The 12,740-nt window shown below is 39.7% G+C and overlaps 1 protein-coding gene across 6 annotated transcripts in view; it reads right to left on the reverse strand.

Moving 5' to 3' along the window:
* Positions 1 to 8,913: 8,913 nt before the first annotated feature.
* ADAM23 (ADAM metallopeptidase domain 23) overlaps positions 8,914 to 12,740 on the reverse strand; it is a 215,704-nt gene continuing 211,877 nt past the window's right edge. For 3 of the 6 annotated variants that reach the window (XM_075069982.1, XM_075069979.1, XM_075069978.1), the window contains exon 26: positions 11,508 to 11,638. In XM_075069982.1, coding sequence (XP_074926083.1) covers positions 11,590 to 11,638 — 49 coding nt within the window. In that variant the 3' untranslated portion in view covers positions 11,508 to 11,589. Of the gene's footprint in view, positions 11,639 to 12,740 lie in introns of all 6 variants that reach the window. The other 3 variants (XM_075069983.1, XM_075069981.1, XR_012656623.1) reach the window with 3 other exon arrangements.

Consider the following 12,740-nt stretch of genomic DNA (forward strand, 5'->3'; position numbering starts at 1 on the left):
TACCTAGTACTCACTATTCTGAACTTATAAGAGCCTGTATCGGAGAGATTGGAGAGAAACCTGGTTGCACATCTGGTCACTCTCGGAACCCAGAGAGAACAACCACCAAATTCTAACAGCACACACAAACTTCCTTCCCTCAAGATTTGAAAGTATCCTGTTCCCTGATTGGTCCTCTGGTCAGGTGACAGCCAGGCTCACTAAACTGGTTAACCCTTTACAGTCAAAAGAGATATAAAGTACTTCTGTTCTATTAACTCCTACTATCTGTTTATGACAACCTACAAATCAGGTAGTGAAATATTAGCCCTATCATTTGTGCAACAACAACAAAAACTGCAACTACAATGTTGTGACTGCAGTTGATAGTGGGGATAGATGAGACTCCTTTAAGTATTTTGCAAACAGAAGCAGAGCTGCTAATGCCTTTAACATCTGACATGAAAAGCACATTGGATTGGCCTTGAAATTGCAGGGAGATCTGATCATGGAGAAAGGTCTTCAGCGCGTATGTTTGTGCAAGGACAGCTATTTGAATATGCCTTGTTAACAGGAAAATGCTCTTTGGGTGCACACAGAATCTGAGGTCATGTCTACATGGCGAGTTAGTGTGCAGCAAGCCAGGGGGTGTGAATCTACAGCACCAGCCCCACCCGTTGGGGGCACTGCTACAGTGCAGTGAAAGTCCTATGCTTTTGCACAGCAGCATGACGAAGCTGTGTTCTAGGACTCATGTTGCACTGTTATTGCATCCACCCAGAGGTTACAGCGTGGCAAACTTGTGCACTGTGGATCCACTTTCAGACTTGCAGCGCCATAACTCACCCTGTAGACAAGACCATAATCATCTAGTCCATTCCCAGGGTTTTGTCCAGTCTACCTCTACCAAATACTGGGGCTTCTCTTCCCTTGGGAGACTATTCCATAGGTGGATTGATCTCACTGCCAAGAAGTTATCCTTCTAATATTTCCCCCTTCCTTAACAGCTGTGGCTGCTGGAGAGGTTTCTTCTGTTCCTTACCTGGACTCTTCTGCAAGGGCTGGGGAGCTGCTGTGAAGCCCAGCTGCTGCTATCAGAGAAGATCCTTTGTTGTTCTTCTGCTGCTCATGGCAGGAGTTAGGGAACAAGCAGGGGATTTAAGTTCTTAAAGCACTCTGAATGGCATGAGGCCTCAGGGAGCCACCTGAGGCCCATAGAGATGGATTTCCCAATTCTATGCCTTTGATCAGCCATGGCTGATCAGAGCGGTCTCCAGCTAAACTAGTCCTGCACAGGGAGCTGATTGGCTATTAGGAGTATGTTGTCATCAAAAGACATTGTGTATCACCTCTACCTACTGGTTGGGATGAACTATAACCCAAGCATCTGGATTGGTAGAAAAGATCAGAGAGAGAACATTGATTGTGACACCCTCTAAGATAGGGAAGTACTGTGATCCCCACTTATTGATGAGTTAACTGAAGCACAAAGTCTATTTGATTGACTCAATCACATTGTAAATCGGTGAAAAAGCTGGGAATAGAATTTGGAGGTTCAGATTCCCAGTCCCCAGATATAACCACTAAATATATTAACCGACAATGACAGAAAAATCAATTTATCATCTCCAGTGTTTCATTTTAGGGTGGGATGGAGGAATCTTCCTTTTTAATAATGAATGTGAAGTTAGGTTGCTGTAAAACAATCTCTGTCTAAATATGATTAGAGGTCTAGAAAACATGACCTATGAGAGAAGATTGAAAAAATTGGGTTTGTTTAGTCTGGAAAAGAGAAGACTGAGAGGAGACATGATAACAGTTTTCAAGTACATAAAAGGTTGTTACAAGGAAGATGGAGAAAATTTTTTCTTCTTAACCTCTGAGGATAGGACAAGAAGCAATGGGCTTAAATTGCAGCAAGGGAGGTTTAAGGTTGAACATTAGGAAAAACTTCCTGTCTGGGTGGTTAAGCACTGGAATAAATTGCCTAGGGAGGTGGTGGAATCTCCATCATTGGAGATTTTTAAGATCAGGTTAGACAAACCCCTGTCAGAGATGGTCTAGATAATACTTAGTCCTGCCATGAGTGCAAGGGACTGGACTAGATGACCTCCCGAAGTCCCTTCCTGTCCTATGATTTTATGATTAGTGAAGATTCTTTTCCAATGGATTTATTCAATGTAAATAAGTTAAGTTGGATATTTGAAATTTGGGAGACAAGGTGAGTGAAATCTTTTATTGGACCAACTTCTGTTGATGAGAGAGAGAAACTTTCGAGCTTACACAAAGAGCTTTGTCTCCCTCACCAACTGAAGTTGGTGAGATTACCTCACCCACATGATCTCTCTAATAGCTTGGGACCAACACAGCTACAACAACAGAGTATAAATGAAATACAGCTTTTTGACATCAAGGCCATGGACCAAATCTCTGGATAATTACTTTTCCAGTGATGCATTACCAGACTTCTTATGTCTAGGACTGATTCTGGGCCAACTCAAGCAGTCAAAGTCATACATATGAGCTAATATGTTCTACTGCAAATCTAAAGGAAATAATCTTTCCAATGACACTAATCCCCATTTTCCAGTACATGCTATAATTTTACAACACACACATGCAGTCCATACAATAATGAAGTTCCTGCCAATAGCTTGGCTGCATGTTGACATAGCTTGGCATGCCTGCGGATGCTCCACCGGAGCCGCGGGACCAGCGGACCCTCCGCAGGCACGCCTGCGGGCAGTCCACCGGAACTGCCTGCTGCCCTCCCGGCAACCGGCAGAGCGCCCCCCACAGCATGCCGCCCCAAGCACGTGCTTGGCGCGCTGGGGCCTGGAGCCGGCCCTGCTCCCCATCCCCTTTTAGGTTCTGATGGCTGGCAGGTAGACCCAATGGGTGGAAAGTGTGAGATAGTTCTTTGATCTAAGCAGGGTTACTCTTATTTGAGGGATCAAATGCGCACAGCTCTTGGTCCACCACAGCTATGACTCTTTACTTGGCGCCTCAGGTGAAAGCCAATCAGCAGCATCCAGAAACAGTAATTCCTTCAGCCCTGCTTCCCCTCAAAATACTATTTATACAAAATGTGCTACAGTGCTGTACACCATGAGCAGACTGATTCATGCTCCAAAGATCCAGGTGAAATCTGTCAATCCTACAGCAATGATTTATAGGGGCTGTGTGCATCAGATAAAGGGCTCCCCACCCTAATCAATTGATCACAAGGACAATGCTAATGATGGAATCAGAGCAGTCATTACACAAGCCGAAACAGACACAGTGTGTCTTTACCAATGACTGTTACTGAATCAGGCATGTAGACAATGGGGCCAAAGCAGAAAGGAAGGGCAATGTTTGACAAAGAAGGGTGAGAAGATAAAAATTAATTTATGAACAGATTAAGAAGGCTATTTGTTACAAAACTTATCCACATTCCCAGTCAAATTCTAGTGCCAACCACACCTAGTACCTTCAAATAAAGCAGCATGTTATACCAATCAAAATATGGAATCCAAGTCTCAGAGCAAAGTATTTGGTTTAAAACAGCCTACAATATCCAAACACTTAAGTCAGAGAATTAGTATTTGTCACTTTTTAGAGAAACATCATAGAGAAACATTTTGGCACTAAATCATGGGGCCCCTGTATATTATAGTATTGTGGTATTATTAGGTCACCATAGTGATATACAGTTGCTAATAGAACTAATATCAAAATGGACGTATCTGATCTAAAGCCTATTGACTTCTATGGGTTTTAGGTAAGGCCCCATCTGCTTGAGTTCTAAGGGCATGTCTACTATGCAATCAGAAGGTGTGATTGGAGATCCCTCTCATAGACATACCTGAGCTAGCTTTGATCTAGATCTGGTCTGATTTAGGTCCAGCTTTGATGTAATGTAAGAGGAATGATCATATGTCACTCACATCATTCATTCAAGTCCTGTGGCTCCGAATTCATTAATTACTGGTTGCTTATCTAAGTGAGTTATTTCTTATTTGTACATGACTTTTTAAAATAGTAGTTAACTTTTACAGGAAATGCCTCAGATAGATCTCATGAATGTATCTGTGGTTATAATGGTGCAAGTTTGAAATACAGCACTAGCATGCCATTGTTTCTTGTGTCTCATAAAGCAGGTTTGAATCTAAATACTGCCATTATGTCCACATACCATAGGTCTAACTGTATACATTTAGGTTATTGAGTAGTTTCAGTAGAGACTACCAACTTCTGCTAAATCTGAACTAGTGAGTTTGTGGGGCTGACCTTTCTATACTGAAGAAGTAGGAGGGGGATATGCTTGCTCTATATAAATATATCAGGGGGTTTAACGTTAGGAAGGGAGAGGAATTATTTAAGTTTAGTACTAATGTAGGCACGAGGACGAATGGGTACAAACTGGATATTAGGAAGTTTAGACTTGAAATTAGACGAAGGTTTCTAACCATTAGGGGAGTGAAGTTCTGGAACAGCCTTCCGAGGGAAGTAGTGGGGGCAAAAGACTTATCTGGCTTTAAGATTAAGCTTGATAAGTATATGGAGGGGATGTTATGATGGGATAGTTTAATTTGGGCAATTGATTTTGGATTATCGGCAGATAAGTCTGCTCAATGGTCTGTGAGGGGATGTTGGATGGGATGGGAACTGAGTTACTGCAGAGAATTCTTTCTTGGGTGCTGGCTGGTGAGTCTTGCCCACATGCTCAGGGTTTAGCTGATCGCCATATTTGGGGTCGGGAAGGAATTTTCCTCCAGGGCGGATTGGCAGGGGCCCTGGAGGTTTTTCGCCTTCCTCTGCAGCGTGGGGCATGGGTCGCTTGCTGGTGGATTCTCTGCAGCTTGAGGTCTTCAAACCACAATTTTGAGGATTTCAATAACTCAGTCATGGGTTAGGGGTTGTTATAAAAGTGGATGGGTAGGGTTCTGTGGCCTGCCTTGTGCAGGAGGTCAGACTAGATGATCATATTGGTCCCTTCTGACCTATGAGTCTATGAGTTCAAATGGCAATATAGGTGGAGACTTTAAATATCAGCACAACTAGTAAGTTTGTTAGATTTCAATGTTAGCATGGGGGCAGATTCAGGAACAATTAACATACGGTATTGGCAGAAGAAAACAAAAGAGAAAAGGATGTAGTCAATGCATTACAAAACTAAGAACACGGAGCTATATTCTGCTCCCCTTGGTGAAATATAGAGTGACTAATCAGAAATTAGATATTGTAGGTTTTAAGAGATCCATTATATCCTCCCATAAATTCTGACCCAAGCTACCCTTTGCCTTGGCACCTTGCTGTTCATGTTTTCTGCAGTCAGAGTTTTCTTGTCTTCAAAATTCCAGTTGCAGATCTTAGAGTACAGAATAACCAAAGATGTAAAGGTAAATATATAGCTTCCATAAATTCAGTCAGTACTTGTCATTTCTTAGAGTACTGATTTGTCAAGTTGTCCATTTTAACATCTAGTTCATGGTAAAATACTAAAGAAAAGTAAATGATAGATATTTTATTTATTTCATTTTAATTTCTATGCATCAGCTATGTTTAAGCTGACATTGATATATATATAGTTTTACAGATATTTGTTAGGTTTTAATGATTTTTTTAAAAAATAATTACTACATAGTGCTACAAGCTTTTGCAAAGAAATGAAATGTTAAATCTAAAAATCAAGAAAAGGAAGTTTAAAAACCCTCATCAGCTGGCAAGTGTTTTTTACAGTCAAGTTTAATCATAACTCAGATATGGCAGCACTACAAGTGTTATCAAGGAATCAATCTTTCTTAATTAAGTCATACTAGTGCCGATCCAAAGCCCAAGTTTATGAAAAAAATTGGATAAAATCTTCAAGAACTTTTATGTAACAGGGACATTTTTGAAAACTTTATCCTGGAACCACAATTGATTCTGAATTTGGCCCATTATTGTATTTTAAAGTACCTTTGTACTTAGTGATAATTTTGACTACCTACTTAGAAGGCTTTAAAAACTGTGGACTAGATCCTCAGTTGATGTCCATCAGCGTAGCTCCAATGATCCTCCTTTCACATCGTCACAGATTTATGGCCATCTGACAGGGATACAAAAAGAATGATAGGCTGGTCCAGTCCAAAAGTTCCCAGTCAGTCTAATTTACAAATGTGGGATGACATTTTCAGAAGTGCATAAAGTGACAGAAGATTGAGTCCCTTTGAAAAAATCAATGAGTTTTAGGCTCCTTACTCCTGGGGGAATTCTGTGCCAAAAAATTAAAAATTCTGCATATTTTTTGTCAATATAACACAATATAATCATACCAGTTTCAATTATTTTGGTAATTTATTTCAAAATACCTGTCAGCAACTATGTCTGTAACCAGAGCCATCCCTAGGGTGAATCGGGGCGACCGCTCCAGGGCCCGCGCTTTGGGGGGCCCCATGGGCCAGTGCAATTGGCCGGCACGGTTGGTCCTGGAAGAGACGAATCTGTCACTTCCGCCCCAGGGCCTGCACCCCCCTAGGGATGGCGCTGTCTGTAACAATACAGGCAACAAAAGATTCAGGAAGTGCTTTTTGACAAAGACTCTTTACTAGGCATATTAATACAGAACTCTGATTAATTTAACCTGCAATACAGAAATGTGTTCCTTGTACCCCTCAAAAGCGGTGCAAAGGCTTGGGAGAGTCACGGGTACAGAGGAGCTGAGGGAGACAGAAGCAGTTGCTGGGAAGGAGCCTGTGTTTGAACCTGGGAGGTTGTTGGGTATGGGTGGGAGATGTATAGAACAAGTTTTGGGGGGGGGGGGTTGGGAGGGGAGGGATTATTAGGGAATCTCCACCATGAGACCCTGACTGACCCCAACCTCTCTCATTCAGTCAGGCACATCTGTCACTGCACCCCACAATCCCATGTTTCCTTGCACCCCCCACTCAGCCACCCCTCCCTCCCATCTCCATGTATCCCTGCACCCTCACTCAGCCACCCCTTTCCCCCATGTGTCCCTTCCCCATTCCCATGTGTCCCTGTACCCCTACTTATCCCCCTCATCCTCAGGTGTGTCTACACCCCCCTATGTGTCCCTACACCCCCACTTCCATTCAGTCCCCACCCCAGTGTGTCCCCCCAGCAGTCCCCTCCATATCCTGTGCCTCCTGACCTGGCCTCACAGGCATGGTGCTGTGAGGAAGACAGCTTCTTCTGTTCCCTATCTGCAGCTTAGGCTGATTCAGGAGCAGCTGATCTCTGTTCTGGCACCACAGTGGCCCCTTGTTAGCAAAAAGTGTAACTGCAGCATCTTTCTAGAAGAATGTATTTTTCTACAGGGGAAGGGGGGAATTCTGTGTGGCACAGGAATTCTGTGCATGTGCAGTGGTGCAGAATTCCCCCAGGAGTAGATCTTCTGTTCCACTGACTTCTACATACATGTGGAAAACTATTGACTTTAAATGGGACTTAGGCTTCTTTGTCACTTTCTGCAGCTTTGGGAATTTTACCCATATACTATTTGCATGAGAAATTTGATTTATATAATTTGTGAAGCATTAAAACAAAACCATGCTCTTCTCCCATGAAGGACTGAAGAAATTAGTAAGGAGACTCAGCTTTTTACACTACTGTGATACGTCTGATATTTCCTTTGCTGTTATATTATTGTATCAATAAGAAGCCCAACTGTCACTCTATTGTAAGCATGCAGCTCCACTGATTACACTGGAGTTGCACTTGTATAAACAAGGACAGAAATTCATTCATATTCACTAATTTATTATATTGGCTTTTATGGTACTTACATAAGATTTCATTCCTTCAAAGCAAAAATATTGTAAATTTTCATATACAATAGACCAATATTGTATCCCTCTTTACAAATATATCAATGCCTCGTTTAGAGCTGGCTCTGTATTAAAGACTTGGTAGCAAAATAAGTCAGGATGACATCTTATTTTTAAAGTAACTGAGAATGCAGAAGTATTGTAACTCCCACTGATTTAAATGGGAGTTCCACCGAAGGAACAAGCGTAAGATTCATGGGGTTTTAGCTCACCAGGCAGAAGATTAGAACTGGCATTTCTACTGATCCCACTCACCCAGTTTTTTCTTCTGATGGGGAAAGTCTGTACATTTTAAAAGCAAAGATCTCACCTAAAACTAATAATTAGAAAGAATCTTTCAGCATTTGAGGTTAGATGAATCTTGGTCAGAATCTATAATCAGACATTTTTATTGAGGCTTCTGATTGTTCCTGCAAGCTTGGTGACATTCTGAACACGGGAATTTAATAAACTAAGCATACATAATAAAGAAGAAAATTGATCAAAACAAAGCTATAACATTCTAAGTTCATGATGTTTTTAATACTAAGAGTTGCAGAACAATGACTATTAAATTTCCATTCATCAGCAGCCAACAAGATATGAATGAGCATTAACTCCAAACAAAAACTGGCTCATAACATCATATTGTGCACTTAAAAATATTTACAAATCATTTTAAAAAGGAAGATTAATAGTGGAAGCAACAATGAATATAAAACATGGCTGACAGGCTTTCAAACAAAAATAAATTCAAGTATTTTGTAAAGTTCCTCAGACATTTGTCTTTAAATTTTGTTTGTGCAATACCCATCTTTGCATAGTAAAGAAAACTTTATAAAACTTTAGTTCTATGTAATTTATTTTTTAACATGCACCTACAGTATGTTTAATTTGCCTCATAGAGCTCTCTTATAAAAGGATTAGGTCAATTCAGTGGGATCATGCAGCATACCAGGAAGAGCTGTATAGTTACTATACATTTTCTTGTCAAGATGAATCATATAATGGAGCAAAAATATAGTGGGTGAAATGGGGACTCGTCATTGCTTAACATTTACTCTATTAATATTAAATTCTGACACTTGTAAAGATAGATTAACGTAAGCAGCATGTCTACTCTACTAAATGTGGCAACTAAATGGTTAAGACTACATAACCCTAGTACCACAGAAAAGATTGATTAGAATCCAGTTTTGTGAGTTATTTGATGTCATTTACATCGTGTACATACAGAGCATAATGCTTGTGTGTTTTACACATACACGCACACAGCTAAACAGTGGAGCGTAAATTCAGTAAAGAAATCATAATTTCCTATGAAACTGCTAGTGTGACAAAAAGTTACACCAACACTTACCATATGTACATAGTATTTGGGGACCACTGTGGTCTGATTAAAAACATCACATCGCACATTTACAATGTTATTTGTGAAATGCTTATCATCAAAGTTTTATTATACAGATAGTTACATTAGACACCTAATTGATTTTGTAACCACAGTGGCATTTCTACTGTAGTTACCACATTGATTCCGCAGTAGAACCGAAATGTACAGTTTAGTACCTGCCAGAGAGTAATTATACCTTCTATATGCAGTAGCAAAGTGGAAATAAGCAACATAGTACCAGTGGGCAATATTACAACACAAATACTTTGAGTTCCCCTCAAAATTACAGGTATTCATTGTCATTGAACATCAGTACAACCAAAACTCTTGTCCTGAAGTCAGATAATGTTGAAATGATGCTGTAAATAGCTCCGTTATCACAATATGAGGTAGATCTATATCAACACAGAGTACCTCTTACTCATATTGCAATAACAATGGTCGCTTTAACAAAATCACGCTATCTACAACATCATTTGACAAATAACCATCTTGACTGCAAAACAATATAGTTTTCATGGAAAAGACTTTTCTTTCAGATTGGATATTGTCAGAGTTTGAAATATGTTTGGAGGCAAAAATGTTTTATTGAACAAAGCAAAAAAAAATTATAGTAATTGCAACACTAATTTTTTCCTAGTATTTCCATCAGTTAATTTTACAGCTAAATCCAGAAACTGACTCAAGATTTGAACAAGGAAAATGAAAGTCAGGAAAATGAAATATAAGACCTAAATAGAGTTGGAGTTATAGGATTAACTCCCACTCATTTATACTAATATAAATAAGAGGTAATTCCATTGAAACCTGTTGAGTTACCAGTGTAATTCAGAGTAAGCAGAATTATGAACAGGCTCTAAAGCTTTTAATTGCTCAGTTCACTAAGGCCCAAGTTCAATGCCTGTTAAAGTCAATGGAAGCCCTTCCACTTTGTCAGTGGACTGGACTGTGCCCCATGTGTGAACATACAAATAATAGCATTAATATGCCAACTCTCGGAAGTGAAATCTGAACAAACCCTAAGAGTGATACTAACCATCCACAGCAGAAATAGTAGCTCTCCAGATGGTACACTGAAAGGTGATAGGTACTAAAGAGGGAAACTCAGAGTGACTTGGATCATCTTGGCAAGCCTGCCAGGAAGGGAGAGAGGTGAATGGGTGGGAAAATGGCAGCTAAATGGGAAAGCTTTAGCCTGTTTCAAGCTTTCAGCATTTTGTGAATATTTTAAGGCTTACTTAAGCTTGTTTTCCTTTCACTTGAAAAAGCTAGACAGAGCAAATAGTTGTTGAAATTAAAAAGATATGAACTTGGCACTTTCGTGATTAATTTGAGATGGTGTCAGTTTTCTTACATTATATACAGAAAATCTGCATGACAGCCAAAAAAGTAATTCAAAAGAGACTTATTAAATACATATGCATTTACACATTTTAATATGGTTTGTTTTTTGGTTTCAAGCATACAAACTTTAGATCACACCTGTTTGGTGCCAGAACTCCCTGGATCTGCATGCTACATCTGCCTTTTTTGAACAAGCCCAGAACACCCACTATACAACATGCTAGAAAGATTAAAAGGGGAGCAAAATTAAACCACCAAAAATAGATTTACATGGAGAATAAAACCTTTCTAAGGAAATCCTTCAATAAAGATCCGTGAAAATGATATGTCAATCTCTTATTTCCATATATACATTTTTTCTTTCTATAGAAGAACTATATATTATCACTGCTCAAAAATAATAGCTCCCATATCCAAAGTAATTTTAGTCCAGGAGATAAAAGAACAGGGACAATGAATCCACAGACTAGGGAGCTGTCGCTCCAGAGAGAAAGAATGCTCTGCACTGGTGGAAGAAGATTTCATAAGAAGAGCCCAATATCACCACCTCTGCATTCTGTGTTTTGTTGTTTTCTTCTCTGTATAGATTTGGGTGCAGATCTTGTGTGGGTCGGCTTGCTAGCTTGTTTGTTTGTTGTATATATGCCATGCAATTTACCCTTTCCAAAATTAGCTGCTCATGCCACTGGAGTCTGTCATTTAATATGAAAAAAAAAAAGTCATGCGAACTCAAGTTAGAGTGCCAACAGGCTAGGGAAAAAAATCTTCTAGTTTACTATTTTGAAACAGTTCTCTTATTGCACTTGGTTGGTTTGCCCCTTCTTTCTTTCTTTGAAAAAACAAAACAAAAAAAGAAACAGTTGTCCATTGCTGTCTTTTTTTGAAGAGAAAGATGAAAGGAAGGGAGTATTTGAACTTATCTCCAAAAAAGACACTGTTCCTTCACTGCATCCCCAGCAACTCAACTTTAGTCATTGTCGTTTCTAATGTTCTTCTTTATTGAGTTCCTGCAGAGTGACAGCAAAGACTTCACACCTAGAATCCAGTAGTGCAAGAAGAAGCTTTTCCAGTTAAGTTCCTTCAGATAGGACCTTGCTGATTTGGATCGTACCTTCTCTTTTTGACATTTCTTCCAATGTGCGTCAAAAGGAGATGAAACGAGGAGGAAAAACATAAAACATTAGTTAGGCATAATGGGAGAGAAGCAGTGCTAACACCATAGTAAAGTAATAAGCTCACTTTGAGGTAATCTCACAAACTAACCTTACAGTGAAGTAACTGTAATGATTTGACTTTGAGAGGGTTTGGACGCTGTGTATTACAGTATCAATTCCTGCTGTCTCTATGAAGTTTAAAATTGCATGTGTTAAATCTAGATAGTGTATATAATTAACTTTTTGTTTGTTTGCTTTTTTTGTGCAGTACTGCAAGTGGCAGTCAATCCTACTTAGATGGGAAGTTTTTCAGACTGTCTGACATGTCTATACATTAAGCCAGGACAGCATTTGTACATCATTTGGAATCACTCAAAACAGTCACATTTCAAATACAAAATTACTCTTAAAATGCAAAAAGGCATCTGGCTGTTTATAACAGGTGCTCATTAACCTCCAAAACATAGATCTTCCACAAATGAGGTGACCATGCCCCCTCGTATCCATCTTTCAGTGGCTACACTGAATCCACAGATAATTTTATAGTGGACCAAGGTATCTTAGTATCTCTGTGAGCTTTTACCATACTCTGGACAAAGCACTTTGAATCTCCAATAAGGTACAAAATATAGCAGATAGTGAGACACTGCAGTCGAAGGAGAATGGACAGAGACTTTTAATTATGCCATTACAATTTAGCTTTTATACTAATGTCCAGTCTCCTACGATATTGATACCCTATATCAATAAACAGCAAGACATTACAAGGCAACAGCACAAGTTGGGTGCAACCTCCCCAGGATCTGGCTTTATGTGGGGCATCAAGCAAGGGGCTCATGCATTTAGTCTTAACATTGGGCATGTGCACCACTACTGCCACCAAATTGTCATGCAAAAGACAGAGAACAAGAATTAAAAATTAAATACACAAAGCCCCAAATTTCCTTTTTGACTGTGCTCTCCCAACACCACCACTGCTGTAGTGTTTAAGCTGAAAGCAAGCCTTTCCTAAGTTGTACAGGTGACTTAGGAATCAGTGCAAAAAGAAAAGTTATCCAGGACAGGTCTTTCAGAGAC

The sequence above is a fragment of the Chelonoidis abingdonii genome, chromosome 10 (genome assembly GCF_003597395.2).
Source record: "Chelonoidis abingdonii isolate Lonesome George chromosome 10, CheloAbing_2.0, whole genome shotgun sequence".
Lineage (NCBI taxonomy): Eukaryota > Metazoa > Chordata > Testudines > Testudinidae > Chelonoidis > Chelonoidis abingdonii.